The sequence below is a fragment of the Mirounga angustirostris genome, unplaced genomic scaffold, assembly GCF_029215605.1.
Source record: "Mirounga angustirostris isolate CCGP_5_RB_7025 unplaced genomic scaffold, mMirAng1.0.hap1 SCAF_13, whole genome shotgun sequence".
Lineage (NCBI taxonomy): Eukaryota > Metazoa > Chordata > Mammalia > Carnivora > Phocidae > Mirounga > Mirounga angustirostris.
In genome coordinates this window covers 7536333-7557628 of record NW_026991721.1, presented here as the reverse complement: position 1 = coordinate 7557628, position 21296 = coordinate 7536333, and the positions used below count along the sequence as shown (strand labels likewise).

At 55.6% G+C, this 21296-nt stretch overlaps 1 protein-coding gene across 14 annotated transcripts; it reads right to left on the bottom strand.

The window, feature by feature from the left end:
• Nucleotides 1-4115: 4115 nt before the first annotated feature.
• On the bottom strand, nt 4116-21254 carry MAP4K2 (mitogen-activated protein kinase kinase kinase kinase 2). Of its 14 annotated transcripts, XR_010406806.1 has the most exons (33): nt 20936-21254; nt 20755-20812; nt 20459-20549; nt 20300-20364; nt 19864-19994; nt 19542-19589; nt 19413-19455; nt 18941-19013; nt 18728-18859; nt 18582-18644; nt 18146-18227; nt 17943-18050; nt 17451-17529; nt 16748-16806; nt 16235-16278; nt 16015-16053; nt 15887-15920; nt 15659-15764; nt 15491-15579; nt 15368-15409; nt 15184-15268; nt 15005-15084; nt 14856-14916; nt 14656-14773; nt 10890-10948; nt 10716-10819; nt 10438-10615; nt 9701-9769; nt 9477-9563; nt 9168-9238; nt 9013-9086; nt 7553-8907; nt 4116-6957 (listed from the first exon to the last, which is right to left on the bottom strand). XR_010406806.1 is itself a non-coding variant. In XM_064576217.1 (32 exons), exons 1-32 carry the CDS (start codon nt 21029-21031, stop codon nt 8820-8822), a joined length of 2556 nt encoding a protein of 851 aa, XP_064432287.1. In that variant the 5' UTR covers nt 21032-21254; the 3' UTR covers nt 4116-8819. The 14 variants fall into 14 exon arrangements, 13 of the variants coding, with proteins under 13 accessions (XP_064432287.1, XP_064432288.1, XP_054367829.1 ...); XM_064576217.1 differs by having other exon boundaries at nt 4116-8907; XM_064576218.1 differs by having other exon boundaries at nt 4116-8907; nt 9013-9068.
• Nucleotides 21255-21296: the final 42 nt, after the last annotated feature.

The window sequence follows — 21296 nt, the reverse complement described above, 5'->3', positions numbered from 1 at the left end:
CAATAAAACAGACCTAGAATACAATATAGGCGAGTGTCACGGTCATCTAAAGGTAGAGACTTTTAGGGAAACAAAAACTCAGACCAATGAAAGATACACTTGATCACCAAAGAAATTAAAATTGATGAAAGTCAACAGACAGTAACACATTAGGAAGATATACTTGCCGTACATGATAGCTAATATGCAAAGAAGTCTTAAAAACTAATTATAAGACAAAAACAATAGAAAATGAGCAAAGATTGTAATAGGCAAGTCTCAGAAGAGCAAATCCAAATAGCAAAAAAAAAACATGAAAAGACAGCAGTACCCACCCTCCGCAGGAAAATGCAAATTAAGATGATAAGGAGGAATCTCTTTATATAACCATCAAAATAGCAAACAACCAATGTGCTAACACTACTGAGAATTTCTTTTCTGGAAAGCATTTTATTATCTATTAAAATTGTATCCCTTTCAAGAAAAATTAAAAATAAGCCCTTTCCATGTATCAGTCCCACTCCTGGGAATCTGCCCCAAAGCAAGGCGTGTGATTATATAATGTAATGTGTTCATGGTTTTCTACTGCATTTACTGCAGCACTGTCTGTAATAGTGAAAATCTGGAAACAAAGTGAGTTTCCTTTAATAAGTGAAGGGTTCAATAAACTGGAATCCCTAACCTATTTTAATAGGCAGACTTGAAAATCAGTTAATCCATACCAACTAATTTAGAGGGACGTCTGTGCTGTTACTAAATAAAAAAAGCAGAGATATATTACATTATCTTGTTTTTGTAAAACCCTATATATGTGTGCACGTGCCTGTCTGCATTTGATTACGCGAGGATAGAGAAAGCTATAGAAGGGTATACACAGCATGTTATTAGTGAAGACATTGGAGAGGAAAACAGGTTACCTGGAAATTGTTCCATACATTTCAAGAACTCAACGTATTTTTAAAATATGCTTCATGGGACACCTGGGTGGCTCAGTCGTTAAGCGTCTGCCTTCGGCTTAGGTCATGGTCCCAGGGTCCTGGGATCGAGTCCCACATCAGGCTCCCTGCTCAGCGGGAAGCCTGCTTCTCCCTCTCCTACTCCCCCTGCTTGTGTTCCCTCTCTCGCTGTCAAATAAATAAAATCTTTAAAAAAAAAAGACTTACTTTTAAAAAAAAGTTTACAAAATCTTGGTGCACCTGTGTGGCTCAGTGGGTTAAGTGTCCAATTCTTGATTTCAGCTCAGGTCATGATCTCAGGGTCATGCGATCACACCTCCCCCCCCCCCCCCCCCGGGGCTCTGCTCTCAGCAGGGAGTCTGCTTGAGGATTCTCTCTCCCTCTGCTCCTCCCCCTGCTTTACAAGTTTTTCATGATCAATAAACAAATAAATAAATAAAAATCTAACTAATACACTATATGTTAACTAACTAGAATTTAAATTAAAAATTGGAAAAAACATTTCAAAAAAAATGTGCTTCATTCTTTTTAAACATTTATGACAATCCGGGGCGCCTGGGTGGCTCAGTTCTTGGGCGTCTGCCTTCGGCTCAGGTCATGATCCCAGGGTCCGGGGATCGAGCCCCACATCGGGCTCCGTGCTCCGCAGGAAGCCTGCTTCTCCCTCTCCCACTCCCCCTGCTTCTGTTCCCTCTCTCACTGTGTCTCTCTGTCAAATAAATAAAAATCTTAAAAAAAAAATTTATGACAATCCCATTTTTTTAACATAACTATAAACATAAAGAAATGCATTATAGGAAAACACCAAATTTCTTTTTTTTTTTAAAGATTTATTTATTTGAGAAAGAGTGAGCAGGGGCAGGAGCCTGGGTGGCTCAGTTGGTTAAAAGACTGCCTTCGGCTCAGGTCATGATTCTGGAGTCCTGGGATCGAGTCCCACATTGGGCTCCCTGCTCAGCAGGGAGTCTGCTTCTCCCTCTGATCCTCCCCCCTCTCATGCTCTCTCTCATTCTCTCTCTCAAATAAATAAATAAAATCTTAAAAAAAAAAAGTGAGCAGGGGGAGGAGCAGAGGGAGAGACAGAATCCTGAAGCAGACTCTCCGCATAGTATGGAGCCCGACATAGCGATCCCAGGACCCTGGGATCATGACCTGAGCCGAAATCAAGAGTCGGATGCTTAACCGACTGCACCACCCCGGTGCCCCAGAAAAATCACCAAATTTCTAATGGTGGTGGGATCTCAGCTAATTTTTTACTTTTTTTCTTGTATTTCTGTATGTTCTATATTCTACTTTAATTTTCTTATACTGAGAAAGTATTATTTGTATAATAAAAAAAGCTAATATGGACAAAAAAGGAAAAATATAAGCTGTTTATTTTTTTATAAAGATTTTATTTATTTGACAGAGAGACACAGCGAGAGAGGGAACACAAGCAGGGGGAGTGGGAGAGGGAGAAGCAGGCCTCCCGTGGAGCAGGAGCCCGATGCAGGGCTCGATCCCAGGACCCCGGGATCGTGACCTGAGCTGAAGGCAGACGCTTAACGACTGAGCCACCCAGGCGCCCCAAAATATAAGCTGTTTAAATCATCTGTTTGAAAATGAGGGAAAGTTAATTTATTCAGTAAATACAAATTCTCTGGAGGAAGAGAGAAAAGAGTCATTAAATGTGTGAGCAGCTGTTGAGTGCAAGACAGGTTGGTGGATACCAGAGTAAATAAAACACAGTTCCTGCCTTCCAGAAAATCACAGTCTAATAAAGGAGAAAAACAAATGCACAAATGAAAATGTACTATTTTTTTTTTTAAGATTTTATTTATTTGACTCAGAGAGAGTGAAAGTAATCTCTACACCCAACGTGGGGCTCAGACTCACAATCCTGAGATCAAGAGTCACATGCCCTGCCAACTGAGCCAGCCAGGCGCCCCTGAACAGACTCCCTTCCAAAGAAGTCGTATAGATGGTAAATAAGCACAGGAAGAGATGCTCGACATCAGTCATGAATGAAATGCAAATGAAAACCACCATGAGATTCTACTACACATCTGTTTGAGGGGCTGAAACGAACCAAGACCGACCATACTGAGTGTTGCCGCGGAAGTGGAGAGGGTCGAACTCGCCTATCTTGCTGCTGGGAATGCAAAATGAAAATGGTACGGGCGCCTCAGTGGTTCCTGCTCTCTCTCTCTCTCTGTCAAATAAATAAATAAAATCTTTGAAAAAAAAAAAATGAGGCGCCTGGGTGGCTCGGTTGGTTAAGCGACTGCCTTCGGCTCAGGTCATGATCCTGGAGTCCCGGGATTGAGTCCCACATCGGGCTCCCTGCTCAGCAGGGGGTCTGCTTCTCCCTCTGCCCCTCCCCCCACTCATTCTCTCAATCTCTCTCAAATAAATAAAATCTTAAAAAAAAAAAAAGATTGGGACACCTGGGTGGCTCAGTCCTTAAGCGTCTGCCTTCGGCTCAGGTCATGATCCCAGGGTCCTGGGATCGAGCCCCGCATCGGGCTCCCTGCTTCTCCCTCTCCCACTCCCCCTGCTTGTGTTCCCTCTCTGGCTATCTCTCTCTCTGTCAGATAAATAAATAAAATCTTTAAAAAAAAAAAAAAAAGATGGGCGCCTGGGTGGCTCAGTTGGTTAAGCGACTGCCTTCGGCTCAGGTCGTGATCCTGGAGTCCCGGGATCGAGTCCCGCGTCAGGCTCCCTGCTCAGCGGGGGGTCTGCTTCTCCCTCTGACCCTCCCCCCTCTCATGTGCTCTCTCTCGCTCTCTCTCTCTTTCATTCTCTCTCTCAAATAAATAAATAAAATCTTAAAAAAAGAAAAAAAATGGTACAACCACTCTGGAACAGTTTCGCAGTTTCTTTTTTTCTTTTTTAAAGATTTTACTTATTTCACAGAGAGAGACGAGACACGGGGAGAGGGAACACAAGCAGGGGAAGTGGGAGAGGGAGAAGCAGGCTTCCCGCTGAGCAGGAAGCCCGATGCAGGGCTCGATCCCAGGACCCCGGGATCATGACCTGAGCCGAAGGCAGACGCTTAACAACTGAGCCACCCAGGCGCCCCAGTTTCACAGGTTCTTAAAAAGTTCAACAACACTCACCACATGATCCAGGCCTTATACTCCGAGGTATTTATCCAAGAGAAATGAAAGTATATGTCCACACACAAGACACACATACGTGAATGTTCATAGCAGTTTTATTTGTAATAGTCCAAAACTGGAAATAGCCCAAATGTCCAACAGGTGACTAGCCAAACTGTGGTACATCTATGAAATGGAATAGTACTTGGAAATGAAAAAGAACGGCTATGAACACATGCAACAACATGGGTGAATCTCAGATAATCTGCTCAGTGAAAGAGGCAGAGGAAAAAGTGCACACTGTACGATTCTATTTATGTAAGTTCTGAAAAATGCGAATTCTTCTATAGTGATGGAAAGCAGTTCAGGGGATACTATGAGGAGCAGGAGGGATGATTACAAAGGGGCAGGGGAAACGGCGTGGGTGTGGCTTCCCGGGTGTATACATGTGTCGTCATCAGATAGTACATTTTCAATACATGCAGTGTATTGGATGCCAATTTTCCTTCAATAAAGCTGTTTTTTTAAGATTTCACTTTTATTAAAAATTTCTCTGAGAGAGAAAGAGAGCGTGTGCACGCGCATGCGGGGGGAGGAGCAGAGAGGAAGAGAGAGAAACTCAAGCGGATTCCCTGCTGAGCACAGAGCCTGACCTGACCCAGGGCTCAGTCTCACGACCCTGAGATCACAACTTGAGCCAAAACCAAGAGTCGACGCTTAACCAACTATGCCGCCCAGGTGCCCCTTTAAGATATGTTTTTTTCTAATATCATCTTTTTTTAAAGATGTATTTATTTGCCAGAGAGAGAGAGAGCACACAAGCAGGGGGAGCGGCAGGCAGAGGGAGAAGCAGGCTCCCCCCTGAGCAAGGACCCCGGGATCATGACCTGAACTGAAGGCAGATGCTTAACTGACTAAGCCACCCAGGCGCCCCTCAGTTTTTATTTTTTATTTTCATTTTTTAAAAAAAGATTTTTATTTATTTGACAGAGAGCACAAGCAGGCAGAGGGAGAGGGAGAAGCAGGCTCTCCGCTGAGCAGGGAGCCTGATGGGGGGCTCGATCCCAGGATCCTGGGACCATGACCTAAGTCGAAGGCAACCGTCCAACCGAGCCACCCAGATGCCCCTCAGTTTTTATTTTTAAGTAATCTCTACACCCAACATGGGGCTCAAACTCACACCGCTGAAATCAAGAGTTGCATACTCCTCTGACTGAGCCAGCCAGTCCCCCCTCAATAAAGCTGTCTTAAAAAACAATAGAAGAGGGCGCCTGGGTGGCTCAGTTGGTTGGGCGACTGCCTTCGGCTCAGGTCATGGTCCTGGAGTCCCGGGATCGAGTCCCGCATCGGGCTCCCTGCTCGGCGGGGGGTCTGCTTCTCCCTCTGACCCTCTTCCCTCTCGTGCTCTCTGTCTCTCACTCTCTCTCTCTCAAATAGATAAATAAAATCTTAAAAAAAAAAAAAACAATAGAAGAAACTAGAGAGAGAGAGAGATCTGCCTGTAGTTCTACTCACAATGCTGATTTCATAATCTAGGAAAAGATGATCTTGGCTTTTTTTTGTTTTGTTTTTTTTAACCCAATACAAGGTTTTATTTTTTGAGGGATTATATTTAAACTTACATTTTATTACATAGTGTTTGATACATACAAAAGGATGTGTGGCATCTTGTCTGAGTTAGGGACTGACATACATCGAATGCCCACGAACCCACAACCCAACCTGAGAACCAAGATTTGACCAAAACCCTTGCACACTCCTGGGGTCCTTCCTCATCACTCCTCTACTCTCCTCTCCGAGACCATCGTCTTGAATTTTGTACTTTTTCTTCCCCTGATCGAATAGGGTTTTATCACATGTGCCTGTCCCACCAGACAGTAAATGCTTTCCTTTTGCTGGTTTTTTTGAGCTTTTGAAAATGCAACCGTACTGTGCGTAGTTTCATGCGATTTGCTGTTTGAGTTCAGTATTCGATCTCTGAGGCTCCTCCGTGTTGTTGCATTTTGTATATTACAGGATTTTCAATCCTCCCCATGGCCCTGCAGGCCGATTTAGGATTTGCTCTATGGGGAAAACACAGCTCAGCATTTGACAGGAGCTCTCACAAGAACAAACACGGCCACTCTGACGCAGCAATGTCGCTTCCAGAAAGTCACCCTACAGGACACCTGAATGGCCAGAGTGGCATGGGCGTGGTATTTATTGCACAAGGATATTTACTGCAGTGTCCCTCGTAATATCAAAGTCGTAGAAACACAGTTACATCAGTAAGGGATCTAATCGCAGTGAGTGAACAGGAGTTGTGGGAAAGCTATACAATGGAACACCACTAGCTGTGAAAACAACAAGGGGAGGGGAGCACTGATGATGGAAAGCTCCCCAGAACAGATTTTAAAAGGGTAAGAGCAGAACAGTGTGTGGAATGTGTCACCGCACATTTAAAAAGGGGAGAAGAATAAATCATACGGAACTGCTTAAATACTTGCAGAAGGGTTCAGAAGTTTTCATTGAACCAAAGGGTTCAGACTTTTCATTGTATCCATTTTGTATTCTTTTAAAAAAATAGCAGGCCACGGACAAGGGCTACCTATTTAAAAATACATAAATAAAATAACACTTTCAGTCTTTTCAGTGCAAATTCCCAGCTTCCTGGTCTTTCTTTGGCTTGTGGCCAGCCTGTGCTGCCAGTGAGTATTTTATCAGAAGCCCTTGCTTTTCCCCCCCGACCTCCCACTTTTTGGCATGTTACGGTCTCAACTCCCCCAAAGCCCCTTTGCCGACCCGGGTGGCAGCCACGGGCTAGAGCAACCTGCCACAAGGTGGCGCTCTTTGCGGGCCGCTGCTTTGTAGGCGGGAAGGTCGTCCTCTCCCGGGCACCTGGGGTGAGGGTCAGGGGCGCCCCCGGCACACCTCAACTTAGTCCTACACCTCCACCAGGAAATCTGGAAAATGGGAAGTTAGGAATCATATCATGTCACTCCACCATTTGGTCCATCCAACGTCCTCCAGGCAGGTGCAGACTTTGAGAACTTGGGAGGTGCCTGCCACCCTCCTTTGGGTCTCAGGGAGAGGGCAGGTGTGAGTGCCAATGTACAGCTCTGTCTCCCTCCCCGTCTGACAATCTATTTCAGCCAAAAAACCCTAGGAGTCAGAGCAGTCAGGGCTCTGTGGGGGTGGGGTGGGGGGGTGGACAAGAGGACAACAGAAGAACCTGGGATGGCCGGGGCCCCTGGCAGGGGCAGTGGGGACTGGGCCGCTGCAGGCTCTTCACCTAAGCTGCCATCTCTCCACCACCCACCCACCCACTTGCATCCATTTATCAAATACCAGCAACCCACCAGGTGGAGAGAAATTCTTAATTCAAACAGTTGCCTTGAATATCAGAAGAAAGATAACTGGGCCACATTCGAGACCTGACCCCTGGGCCTTTGCTCAAGCTCTTCCCCCAGACCCAGGGCCTTCCCACCCTATGCAGCCGTGTGTGTGCACCTGACCTCTCCTTCAAGGCTAGCGGTCATCCTACCTCTTTGGCCTCACCTGCCCAAAGGCTCCGGTCCAGAGCAGCCTGGTCAGTGCCTGGGGCAATGGAGGGGGGGGCTTCCTGGCCTGAGGATATGGAGCCCTCTAAGAGGGAAAAGTGCAAGAATGACAATGCAAAGCAAAAGGTCAGCCACGGGCAGACAGACGTACCCTCGAGATGCAGGCTCCAGCAAGGATCGCTGCCTTCACTGGGGGCTGGTCCACATCTTGGTACTGACCTCTCTGTGAGCCCAGGGTCTGGCACTGAGGAGGCTGTCTGGGAATACTTGTTAAATGGACACGGGCTAATCTTCCCAGAGTCTAGCCTGATGACGGAGCCCATACTCTGCAGTCTTGGCCTGATGGAGCACGCTGATACCTAGGCAGCAGCTGGGAGGCAGGGATGCAGCCCCAGGCTTGGGCAGGGGACACAGGTCATAGCAGGCTGTGTCCACAGACCAAAGCCTCGCTGGCACTGGGTGGCGCAGCCAGTGGCTGGCCCTTCCTGGGCCCTGGCTGCCTGGTGAGACCCTGAACGGGGCAGGGGTGCCCTGGATGAGAGTCCCTTTGTTCAGCTTGGCCTCCCCCCCCCATTTGCATGGTTTCTCGGCCACAAAAGAGGCCTCACACTTCAAAGCTGAGGGCTCATCCTGAGCAGGAGAGCCCGGGAAGACAGTGCCCCTGAGATGCCTTTTGGGGGCCACTGGCCTCTCCATCAGCTCTGCCGGGCTCCCCCATTAGGGAGTCACCAGAACACTGGGGGGCCCCCTTCCCTGGTGCCACAGAGAGATGTGCTGGAGGGAGGGAGGGAAGAAGGAGGGAGATGAGACAGTGGGCTCAGCTCCCCCGGACAAAGAGGGATCAGTGGAGTAAAATCAAACCAGCTTTAATACCAATATAGTCTCTCTTTTAAATACCATATTCCCCAGGACAGGGTGCAGGGGCAGGCTCTTGGCAGGAAGAATGGAAAGGATGTGGAGACAAAATGGAATGGGTCACCTGGGCCTGCCCCCACCCTGCCCGGGGACCCTTGCCGCAGGGCCTGAGCTGCCCACAGGGAAGGGGGAGGTAACAGCAGCTTCCTCTGGTCCAGTTTTGTGGGGGGCCTGGGGTGGGCTTCCCCCCACCCCCAGCCCGCAAAACTCTTCTCAGGATTATTTCTGCCCTTCAGACCAGCAGAGCCTGGGCTCCTCTGACCTGGGAGGGGCCCCTTTTGCCTAAAAGGGAATGCAGCTAAGGCCTGGGGGCAGGGTAGAGGGGATGCCCCCGGCCATGCCCGGCCCTCTCAGTAACTGCTCTGGTGGCCCGTGAGGATGTAGAGGTTGCTGTGAGCCCCTGGGTTGTCAGTGGGAATGCTCTCGAGGATGATATCCCTGGAGGGGAGAGAGAACCGGAGGTGAGCAGGGCAGGGAAGACCTGTGGCACATCCATATGGCCTCAGGGGCTTCTGAAGGGGAGGTCGGGGCACCGCGTCCTACCTGTGGGCCCCAAGCACTCGGAAGATCCTTGTCTCGTCTGTGATCTCCTGGGTCACCTGGGAAGAAAAGGGGCACTGAGGCCACCCCAGTGGCTCCTCTCCTAAGAGGCGGTGCCCACCAGGCCAGGGGCAGCGAGGGTCCAGAGTTCCACTCACCTCGTTGGTGTCCAAGCTACGGCCTTGCATCCCATGGCTCCAGAAGGCCAGCACACTGTCTTGCAGACACACTAGGAGGCAGCAGGCTGCCTCAGCCCTGCACCTGCCCCGAGGACGCTGGCGCCCCCCGCCACACCCTGGCCCCAGGTCTGGGCCACCGAGGTCCTCACAGACCGCAGGTGACAGGTGTGGCTCTTGAGAGGGGCTGGGGCACCTGCCTCCTTGTCCCACTGCCCGCCCCGCCCCGGGCCACATCACATGCTCTAGGCTGGGGACCTTCCCGCCCCCACCCCCATCCAGCTCACTCACCCACAGTCTCAATGGGGAAGTCAAAGGTCAGCACGGGCGCCAGTGTGGCCGTGGGCTCACCCAGCAGGTTGACCATCCTCACGCAGCCTGTACAGTAGGGAGAGGGCTGGTGGGTGCGAACGGGGTGGTTCCCTTCTGGGGAGGCAGACCCACATGCACATGGCTTCCCTCAGCCTCCCCTCAGCCCCTCCACTGCCCCGAGCCCTGACCTCAGGGGCACTCACGGTCAAAGCAGACTAGGACTGTGTCCCTGTCCACCTGGATCACCTGCTGGGCGGTGCCCGGGAGCCCCTCTGCAGGCAGACAAGGGAGACACGGCCTGGCTGAGCCCCGCGAGGAAGACCCTGGGGTACGGCTACAGCCAGCTGCCCCCACAAGCGCCTTTCAGCCCCACAGCAGTCCGACTGATTCCCGCACAGCGCAGCTGGGGCAACTGAGGCTCAGGGCGGCTGAGTGAGCCGCCTGCAGGCGCCGTAGAGAGGCAGAGGTGAGTCCCAGGGAGCCGTGGGAGGGCAGGGTTTCTGGAGCCGGGAGAAGCACCGTGTGCGACTCCACCACTGTGTGAGTCTCTGAGCCTCAGTTCCCTCACGTGTAACCCAGGCAGGACGATGCCGACCTTGCGGGGCTGCCGTGAGGAGTAAGAATGAAGGCTTGTGTGGGAGGCCCCTGGCTCGGGGCCTGGGGCACAGCTGGGCCTTAGTCCAGTGCGCCCGTCCTTCTTGACCGACGGCCACTCCCTCTGTTCCCCTGAGCCGTCCCGACCCAGGGTCCTGCTTCCCTGCTCAGAATGAAGGCCCCCAGGCCCGCCCTGCCTGGTTTGGTTCTGTCCCTGCGGCCCCCTAATGAAATCTCTTAGAGAAGCCCCGCTGAAGGGGGGCTGGGAGCCGATAGCTGTGGTGAACCCAGTTCCCTGCCCGCCCCCTCTCTCTGACACACACACACACACAGCCCTCTGGCTCACCAGGCGGTATGAGGACATCAGGCATCAGACCAGCCTCCAGGGGCAGGATGTGGAACAGGACTCGGCAGCCGGGCCCCTCGGGGCCCTCCGCCCCCACACACACCTGCGGCAGCTCCTTCCCATCCAGCACCAGGGGCTCCAGCATCCCCGCGGGGCTGGGCAAGGGGCTGGAGAAGTTCTGGGGGCAGCAGGGGTGCTCAGGCCTCCACTTCTCCCCCCAGGCCCACTGCCACCATCCAGGCCACCGCCCCCCCCCGCCCCAGCCGGCCGCCCCGCACCTTCAGCAGCAGGAACTTCTGCAGCGGCTCATACCACTGCAGCAGGAGCAGGCTGGTGGGCAGGGCAGCCAGCAGGAAGGTGCTGCCCGTGTAGGGGTTCCGCACTGCAACAGAGGCAGGCGGTGGGGACCTGGCCGCGCCCGTGCCCCCAGCCCCCCCACGCCCGGCTCTTACCCACACGACACTGCAGGCAGCCTTTGGTGTCTGGAATCTTGGCGGACAGGGCAAAGCGCCTGCAGGGATGACGACCGGGGCATGTGTCATGGGTGCCGTCCATGGCCAAGGCCCCACAGAGCCCTGAGATGGGCGCTGTCCCCTTCCCTGCCCGACGGGGGAGAACCTGAGGCTCCAACACCCACCTCCACAGCCTGCGGCCCAGGGGTGCAGGCACAGAAGCACCTTTACCTGTGCCCCTTTGGGCAGCTCACTTAAGCTGCCCCTGCCTCAGTTTGCTCATCCGGGGAATGGGGGTAACCGTGGCCCTGACCCCGTAGTGAGGAGAAGGGCTTCCAGCAGAGCCCGGCACGCTGCATGCACTCACACAGGGCTAGCTTTGCCCATTCCGAATGATGACTTGCCCGCCTACTGCCCATCACTGGAAACCCTTCTGAGGCGAAGGCAAGGTCTAAAAGCAGACGTGAATGAAGAAACAAGGGCACGGAGGGGGCAGGCACGGCTCCAGCCCTGCGAGCACTCACGGCGGTTCCCCCCTCCGCCTGCCACATGGCACATGTCAGAGAAAGGCAGGCGGGGCCCAAGAAGATTAACACGTGCAAAAAAACCACAAACAATCGGCCTGGCCTGCCCTCTCTGAAGTGACACCACAGGGAGCCGGCTGGTGGCTGGCTTTGGTGGCAGGGGGAAAGTAGGTAGCATCCTTGCTTCAGTTACTGGCTGTCCCCCAAGCCCTCAGGGGACCTCCTGAGCCCGTTTCCTCCTCTGGGGAACAGGGTTACATGTCTGGAGGCCTGCCACCTCCTCCCAGCAACCCGGGTCGTCTGCCCTTCTGTCTCCTCTCTCCCTTTGCTCTGTCTCCTCTCTCCCCCAACTGGCTTCTGGACGGGACAGAGGCAGATATTTTTGTATCCGTTTTTTCTCCAAACAATTCTGGCTCTCTGCTTTTTATGTGCAAGGTGGACAGCGTTGACTCCGTGACTTTCCAAACACACACCCAAGCTGGGGCTCTGACGGGCCTGTTTCCTGCAGGTCCTGGGACAAAGCAGAGGCTTGCTCGGGCACTGAGCTCAGGAAGCCCCAGGGCTACAGGGCTCCAGATGTGGTACATGAGCGAGCCTGCCGCAGGAAGGGCCTGGGCCCACAGCTCCCCAGCTGGGGTAGCCACTGGCCTGACCTCTCCCACCGCCCCTACCAGCTCCCACCACCCCCCTGGGCAGGGCAACATCTAAGCCTACTGCCTGGACCCCTCCTGGAATTCAGCCACACCTAGCCCACGGTCGATGGAGGTCCCACTTGCACATCTCAGACTCAATGTGACAACACTGAATTCTGCTCCACCCACACCTGATGACAGCTCTATCCTTCCTGCTGCCCAGGCCAAAAATCCTGGAGTCATCGACTTCTCTTTCTCTTCCATCTACCAACTGTCAGGAAATCCTGCTGATTCAACTTTCAAAAGAAAACCAGAATTCAGCCGCTTTTCATCTCCTTCACTACTACCCTGGCCCACGCCACCATCACCTCCCACCTGATGGGTACAAGAACCTCCTGACAGGTTTCCCTGCTTTCCCTTCACCCTTTCAGTCTATTTTCAACATAGCGGCTACAGGGACGATCCCCTCAAAACCTCAGTCCATGTCACTTTCCCCCTGGATATCAACAAGCCTTGCTCTAAGTCTTTATTCAAACAGCACTGTCTCAGAAATGTCCTTCCTAGGGCGCCTGGGTGGCTTAGTTGGTTAAGCGGCTCAGGTCATGATCCTGGAGTCTCACGATCGAGTCCTGCATTGGGCTCCCTGCTCAGCAGGGAGTCTGCTTCTCCTTTTGACCCTCCCCCCTCTCATGTGCTCTCTCTTTCTCATTCTCTATCTCAAATAAATAAATAAAATCTTAAAAAAAAAAAAAAAGGAAATGTCCTTCCTGACCACCTTGTTTAAGACCACCATCCAGGCCCCACCCCTCCTGGTCCTCCTCCTCCCCACGCTTTAATTTACGCACCACTTTCCCCTCTGCACATCACCACAGAATACCCTTTTTATGTTAGTTGTTTGTTGTCTGTCTCTTGTGACAAGAAAGTCTGGAGACTATGAGGGACTCTTTAGTTCACAGAGGCCCCCAGGCACGTACTAGGTACTGAGGAGATACTCTCTGAATGACTGAACAAGGGACTCTATCTGGACAACTCCCCCCACCCCACCGAAGCCTCATAAAACACACGACACGATCTGCTCCCCCAAGGTCTCCCAGTCCCTCCCTTCTCCCTCCTGCTCACTCGGGTCAGGCCCCAGATCCTCTCAACCCCAATTCCTGAATATGGCTCAAGTCCGTTCATCTCTCACCACCCTGTAGCCTAACACCCACCGCCTCAGGTCACTACACTGGCCTCCTTCCCAGGTGCCCTCTCACCAGCCTCCCCCTCCAAGTCATTGTGACCACTCTCAGCACAGTCAGCCAGCAGATGCCTCTAGTCTTCATGTGTCTCTCTTGACCCCCCAGCTCTAGGAGAGGGCACGTGACCCAGGCCTGCCCCCCCCGCCCCCACCAAGCTCCTCATGCCGTGGCCACAGTGACAGGCTCAGAGTGCGCAGGGACTTAAGCTAGACCCGTGAGAATTGGCCCCCGGACTTTGTGGGAATTACTTGGAAGCAGAGGTTCTAGTACCACAAGCCTGTTAGCTAATGGAACGCTGGCCTGGAACCACGGCCCTCCCTCCCTGGACAGGAAAGCCTACCTGAGAACGAAGGTGATAGGGGAAAGCAGAGCCAAGAGATTCCTGATGAAGCCATTTAAGCCTGGATCCAGCTGGGCCTAAAGCTAACCCTACTCCTGAACTTGCAGTTACATGAACCACTAAATTCCCTTTTCTGCTAGTCAATCACTTGCATCGCCTGCAGTAGGAAGAGTCCCGATTGACATACTGAGGGATCCTTCTAAAATGCTCCCAGCACTGGGGCGCCTGGGTGGCTCATTCGTTAAGCGTCTGCCTTCGGCTCAGGTCATGATCCCAGCGTCCTGGGATCGAGCCCCACATCGGGCTCCCTGCTCCGCGGGAAGCCTGCTTCTCCCTCTCCCACTCCCCCTGCTTGTGTTCCCTCTTTCGCTGCGTCTTTCTCTGTCAAATAACCCAGCACTGCTGCCAGTTGAACAAAACCCAGATCCCGGGCCTGGCATCAAAGGAAGGGCTCTGCCACCCGTGCGTCTTCCCCTCAGGCTGCTCCGCCCTCCTCCCCCAGGCCAAACGCCTTATATCTCCCCAGATCACCCACAAGAATTCGCTGGTGCTCTTCCCCTGCCTGGAATGCCATTCCCAAATTCATCTGCCCGGAAGCCCACTGTGCACTTGCCAACCCCACGCCCTCAGGCGGCCAGCTTCTCAGAGGCCTCTGCGCCCCGCCCCCCCACCCCCTGCTCTCCCCCAGGCTCACTTCAGGGCCAGGTCCTTACTGTCAAAGATGCATTTGATCTGCTGTCTCCCAGCCCAGCTTAGGACCAGGCCTACAGCTAGTGCTCGGTAAAGGCTGGTCCCGTACCCTCACAACCACAACGGCCTCACTGTGGTCTCCTTGCTTCCCTATGGGCCCAGCGGCCCGGGATGGGGGCTACAAAGGCTCTGACAGATGAGGAAAGTAGGCTCAGAGAGGCAAAGCCACGTCTGAGATCACAAGCCCAGTCACAGGCAAGGCCATATTCCAACCCCGGCTCGGCCCCTCTGCCTCCCCCTTCCCACCCCGCTGCACGTCCAGGCTCCTCTAGGGTCCCTGACCTGGGGATGATGCGCTGCGTGAGGCGGTTGGTGGGGAGAGAGAGGGGAACCTGTTGCTGGAGTCTTCGCTGCTCAAACAGGCCTGGGAGGTCATGGGCCCAGATGTGCGTGGATTTCCCTGCCAGGGAGGGAGAGAGGGGCTCAGAGAGTGTGGGCCGGCGGGGTGCAGGCCCCGGCCCCCCGCCTGCCCCAACCTGTACCTGAGAGCGACAGCAACACATTATTCACGCAGTAGAGCCAGGTGCAGCGGTGTGAAATCAGCTGGAGGCCACAGAGTGGTTGAGGGACAGGGAGTCAGCACTCCAAGCCCCCCAGGACCCTCCCCGCTCCAAAGCCAGCCGGGCCTCACCTTCTCCAGTGTATCTTCATGCAGTTCATGCAGGTTGAGGGTGTAGATGCCTTCCTCGGCCCCCACCACCAGGAACTGGTCTGCGGGGAGGGGGGGCGGTTAGGGGGTCAGAGGTCAGTCACAGCCCCTGGCCCAAGCTGGGGATTCCCGCGCTCCTGCTTCCTCCCTGCCCCGCCTACCCCGGGTGACAGGGTGAATCCAGGTGACAGCAGCGTGGATCCGCAGGGGGCAGCCATTGAAGACCTTGGAGAAGCAGGCACCCATCTGGGGAGAAGGCAAGAGGCTGGTGAGGAAGACAGAAGTGGGGGGAGGCAGTAGGTGGTGGGGGCAGCAGGGGGACAGGGCTGAGGGACAAACACTTACATGCACCTTGGGGGTTGGGGGAAGCCCATGGCAGGACGATCTCTGGAAGGGTGGGAAAGAGTCAGGGCCGAGGTGGCACCCCCAGTCTCCCATCTTCCCAGCCCCTCTGGAGCACCCCCTCACCTCAGGATCCTCCCTGTGCTTCATGGTGGCCCAGGCAGTGGGGAGCAGTGGGGGGCTGTTAGGGCCTGGGGGAGGTGGAGGTGGGGTTCCTGCAGGCACAGACTGGCTGTGAATTCCAGCTCTAGCCCCACCCGCTCCTGCCTCCTGGTCCCCCAAGCCTGGACTCACCTAGGGGGCTGGATAGAGGGTCTTCAGCTGGAGGCTCAGCGGGGGATGGCCCCAAGAATGGGACCCGCTTGATGGTTCCTATGGTATCGTCTGGGGAGTCCAGCTCCTGGCAGGAGAGTCAGGGGACCGAGCCTGGCAGTCAGCAAGACCCCATAACCTGGCCCTACCCCAACTGCGGCCTCTACAGCCCTCTCCCATCCCCTGCTCCAACTTCCCTGCACTCCATACCTGGAGTTCTGAGGCTGGCCGGATGGTCAGGCTCCTGTGGGGGACAAACCAGAGGAACATGAGGTGTGAGATGTGACCGGGCCCCAGGTCCAGCTGCCCGCCCCCCACCTTCAGGCCCAGCCCCTTACCTTTCCTCTAGGGCCTCCTCAACAGACTGTAGCAGGCTCCTGGGCAGGAGGGCATGAGGTCAGAAGTCAGCCTTTTCTGCCACCCCCACCTTCCCCTGTAGCTTCCCTCTCCCTCCCTCACCCCTCCCCTGTAGCTTTCCTCTCCCTCCCTCACCCCTCCCCTATAGCTTCTCTCTGCCTCACTCACCCCTCCCCTGTAGCTTCCCTCTGCCTCACTCACCCACTCAGCTCCTCCTTTCCCAGCAGTGTCCACTCCTCCTCCCACTGCAGGGAAACCAAATCAGAAAAACCAAAAGAGAAGCAAAGAGAAGAGAAGCCACATTAGAGGATGATCGAGAGACTGTGGGAAAGAAAGAACAGACAAACAGATGAAAAATGACATGGTAACAGGCGAGAAAATTGTGAGAGAGGCAAGGAGAGACAAAGAAACTATGAAAGAGGAGGACAAACAAACGGTGAGAGGGGACAGATGGGCAGCAAGAGCCAGAGCTGGTGGGTCGGACAACTGGGCGAAGACATAGAACCGGCAGAGAGAACCACGCTGAGCGGGTGGGATGGGGGCTCAAATCCGCGATAGGCCCATTTTTTAGAAAGGTGAGGTCACCATGCCCAAGAAGGAGCCCCCCCTTTCAGTGTCACGGGCCTCAGGGATCTGAGGCACTCCACCTCTAGCCCAGCTCCCTAGGCCGCCCTTGCGCACCGCCCCTCCTGCACCACCCACCAGCCCCCTCACCAGCTCATTTAGTGGGTCTGTTTCCTTCCTGCGTGGGGCGCCAAATTTCACCTGGTGAACTGGGGGGCCCAGGGTACACGAGTTAGCAAGGCGGCCTTCCGACTGACCCCCATACTCACACCAGATCCCCACACCTAGCCCCCTCCACCAGATTCAGACACACACAGCCTCCGCCATAGCCACCCCCCAGATCCCCCCACCACAGCACCCCCCACCAAATCCACATACACAGCCCCCCGAATCCACACATAGCCCCCCAAGTCCACACAGCTACCCTACCAAATCCACACACAACCCCCCACCAAATCCAAATACCAGCTCCCCGCTCTACATACAGCCTCTCCCCAAATCCACACTGAGCACCCCCATCAAGTCCACACCCCCCCACCAAATTCATATACACAGCCCCCAACCATAACCAAACACACAAGCCCCCACCAAATCCAAATCCACGCACACAGCCCCCCATCAAATCCACACACGCAGCTCCCCCCAAATCCACACACACAGCCCCCTCCACCAAATCCATACACACAGCCCCCCCACCGGATCCACACACACAGCCCCCCCAGCCAAGTCCATATACACAGCCCCCCACCAGATCCACATGCACCGTCCCCCACCAGATCCACTCACACAGCCCCCCACCAAATCCACACATAGCCCCCCCCACACACACCCACATAACCTCAAGCAAACTCACACTGGATCTCCGAGGGGGTCCTCTCGGCCGGGCCGTGCTGCCCCCGGGAGTGAATGGTGTCTGGAAACATGTCGTAAGTCTAGGAAAGAACACAAACACCAACGGTTGACACACACCAGGCACTTGCCTTCCGCCAGGTATCACTGGAAGTGCTTTACCCACACTTTGTTTTTACAACATCTTTATGAGATTATTGTAAGATTAAAGATGAGAAAACCACCACAGAGAAACAAATAACTGGCCAAAGAACACATAAAAACCAGAAGAGAGCTAAGCTAGGGTCAGGTCAGCTTAAGCCAAGCACAGGAATTTATCAAGTGAGGGGTACCGGGGGCGAGATGGGCCCAGGGAAAATTTCTAATGGGTGGGCTCGCCTGGAGGAAAGCTCCCAGTGCTGGAAATTCGCAAGTTAAAGGGACCTGATCCATATCACGTCTGCATTCCTTACCACCTGGCCAGGCCAAGATCCATTCCTCAGCTCCCCTCACTTACCTCCAGGTCACAGTCCTCTGGGGAGGGGGTTCCCAGGTGGGGGTCATTGGCTTTGTCCAACAGCTGTGTGAGGAGAGCCCGAGGGAGGTGCTGGGTTGTGAATGGATGCTGGAGGATTGGGGGGGGAGGAGCACAGGTTGGTTCCTGGCCTCTAGGCCCCTGCTTGCAAACACCTAGGCTCCTGCCCTGCCCCCATCTCCCACCTGCAGAAGCTTCTCTGCTGTCGGCCTCTTCTTGGGATTCTTGGTCAAGGCCAGCTTGAGGAAGTGGTGGAAATTCTGGGTCCTAGTGGGCACAAGAGCCCCCGCCCCCAGACCCAGGTTAGCCCTCATGTGGGGCATCCTGCGAGCTCCAGAGGAGGGAGTCTGCTTCAGGAAGGAGCCAGACCGAAGCCCAGGGCAGCTGGCCTAAGCAATCCTGCCGTTGGGGCACAGCAGCTCCTCTATCATAACCATCTGTCCTTCCTCCCTGCCCACACCAGTCCCTCGGCCCGGGGGCAGGGCTCAGGCCCCTCCCACAGACGGTCCACAAAGGCTGAGAGTGCGGGGCTCCTCAGGTTGCACCCTGGGAGTTGGCAGGTTCTCTGCCCCCGTGGAGACTGCTGGAAAGGAGGCCCCAGTGGGGGATGTAGGCCCTCACCAGCGAGTCTTATCTCTCAGCCTGGGCGGCTGGAAGCTACTCTTCGACATGAGCATCAAGGCCCTGTGGAACAGAGCACGAGGTCAGGGGACAAGGTCAGCAGTGCCCTGGAGGTCAGGCAAGGGGCAAGTAAGTGTTCAGCGGACCTCATGGGGTGCAGGTGGAATAGAGGGGGCTGCAGCTCGCCCAGCTCGATGGCGGTGATGCCCAGGGCCCAGACGTCACAGAGCTCGTTGTAGCCTCCTTTGCGTTCCACAGCGGCCACCTCTGGGGCCATCCTAGAGAGGGGGTCACAAGTGGGATGGCCAGGTGCCCGACCTGTGCCCCCCCCACCCCCTCAGCCCAAGGCACAGCCTCACCAGTATGGAGTCCCAATGAAAGACCTCCTCTTAGCCACAGATGCCGTCAGCTCACCTGACACCCCAAAGTCAGCTGCAGGGAGAAAGAGCTGCTCCCACCCGCCCTCTATCTACCACCCCCCACCCACCTCCAGGGCTGAGGCTCGGAATGCACCTGAAGGGTTCAGAGAGCAGGCGGCCCACGTTCAGCCACAACTGCCACACGTTGAAGGCAAGGCCAGGGCCCCCTCCGGGAGGGGTCCACTACCTTCTCTCCCTCACCAAGTGCGTAGTCCCAGGTTAGACTCCATACAGACCCAACCACACCCAACTTCTAGCAGGGAAGGAGGACGGTAACACTTTCTCAATGGGGAAACTGAGGGTTAAGTGGTAAAGTGACTTGCTCAAGGACACCCAGCACTTAAATGCAGACCCTAAGACTCCATAAGCTCCCACAGAACCCTCACCCTGATTGTGTCCCCGAGGTACTGACCCAGCTTGACATCTCCCTGGAGGGTGAGGAGAAGATTGGCTCCCTGTGGGAATGGAGGAGAGAGAATCCCATCTGGTGCCCCCAAGAGCCTCCTTCTCCCTCCCAGGATGTCCTTGGCCAGACCCCTACCTTGATGTCTCTGTGGATCTTCCCCTGAGAATGTAAGTGGTGCAGCCCCTGGGGACAAAGAGGAGCTCCTGAGAACAGCCACCCAGGACTATCTCCCCTTTCCTGAGCCCCCTCTCGCAACTGGGGCCCCCCACCCAAGCAGCTTCCTCCTCCCCTCTCCCCAAACAGGAAGTGACTGAGCCAAGAGGGAAATGTGCTGCTTCCGGCAACAGGGCTGGGGCCCCTTCCCCCCCAGGACCCACAGCCCCTCAGGCCAGCTCTGCCCGAGGCACTCCACCCCCCCAACACACACACACACACACACACACACAGAGGCACGCACTGGCCAGGCCAGCTGGGCTCCCTGACCACAGCTCCTGGGGACTGGGGGTGTGAACAGTCGTAAGGGCCCAGCTACCTTCAGTGCCTCTCGGCAGACATAGGCAATCTGCCGTTCCTCCAGGGGCCCAGTGGCTGAAATGGAAGGGGTGAAGACTGGCATGGAGGTCGGGAGGATATGCTGACCTTCCCAGGCCACCCTGTGTGGGGGGAAGCAGCAGGCACTGCTAGGTGAAAGAGGTGTTGGCCACATCCCCTCCCTGCACAGCCTGGGATACAGAGCCCAGAGAAGGACACCAATGTCTCAAGGTCACACAGCCAGTGAGGAGTGGAGAAGGGCCCAAGCCCAGGACCTCAGCTCTCCTCTCCTGCCCCATGCTGGGGAAGAGTGGGTTGGGAAAAGGCTGTGGCCCTCTGGGGCCTGGAGTCCTGGCCCTCACCGTGGTAAATCTCCTGCAGGGACCCCCCTCCGCAGAACTCCATGCAGATCCACAATCGGTCATTCCTGGTGGGGGGGGGGGGCACAGAACTGGGGTGGGCACATGGCAGGGCCACATGGGGGCTGCCTGGGGATAGGCAAGGGGATGAAGCAGCCTCACCTGAGGTAGCTGCCAATGTAGGCCACCACATTGGGGTGACGGCACTCACGCAGGATGGTGATTTCCTGCTGGAGGGAGCTGGTGTCGTCCCCTGGGAAGCACAGGGAATCATGGGGGGGGGGGCCGCATACGGACTGCTCTAACTCAGTGCCCCCATCTGCAAAATGGGCACATCCAGGCCAGAAAGATCCCAAGTGACAGTACCCTAGGGCCTGCCTCTCAGGGGGCCAACTCTCAGCGCCCGCCCGGCGCTCTGCCCTCCCTCCAGCGCAGAGGCCCTGGTCCCGGGCCCTCACCTGGGTCTAGCTTGACTATCTTGACCGCGGCCAGTTCGGACGTGACCGTGTCGCGGGCCTGCAGGGGCGGAGGAGGTGAAGCGGAATGAGGAGGGGGCGGGGCTGGGGGCTGGATGCGCGGTAGGGCGCAGAGCCGGCACCCTCCCCGCCGCTCTCCCGCGCGTCCGGCCGCCTGGCGCACCTTGTAGACGTCGCCATAGGTCCCGGCCCCCACACGCTGCAGCAGCTCGAAGCGGTCGCGCGGATCCTGCAGCGACACGTCCCGCAGCAGCGCCATTGCCCGGCGCCGGGCGGGCCGGCGGGCGGGCGGTCGTGAGCTGCGGAGCCGCGGAGCCGGCGCGGGGCGGCGCGGGGCGGGGTGGGGCGGGGCAGGATCGCCGGGGCGGGCGCGGGTGGCTCCGAGGCCGCGGAGGCGGGGCCGGGGCCCGGGGCGGGGCCAGGAGGGGGATGCCCTGCCGCCCGGCCGGGAGGAGGCGCCCGCGGGACAGGCCCTCGGCGGGGAGGGGAAGCCCCGAGGCCGGGCGGAGCCGACCCGCAGAGGC

What these genes read in the sequence shown, in the direction of transcription:
- MAP4K2 (XM_064576217.1), bottom strand. Translation starts at nt 21,031, where the DNA reads ATGGCGCTGCTGCGGGACGTGTCGCTGCAGGATCCGCGCGACCGCTTC. An exon ending in GGCCAGCCTCAGAACTCCAG is followed by an intron (nt 15,765 to 15,886) that starts GTATGGAGTGCA and finishes CTCTCCTGCCAG; the next exon opens with GAGCTGGACTCCCCAGACGA. An exon ending in TGTGTTGCTGTCGCTCTCAG is followed by an intron (nt 14,774 to 14,855) that starts GTACAGGTTGGG and finishes CCTCCCTGGCAG; the next exon opens with GGAAATCCACGCACATCTGG.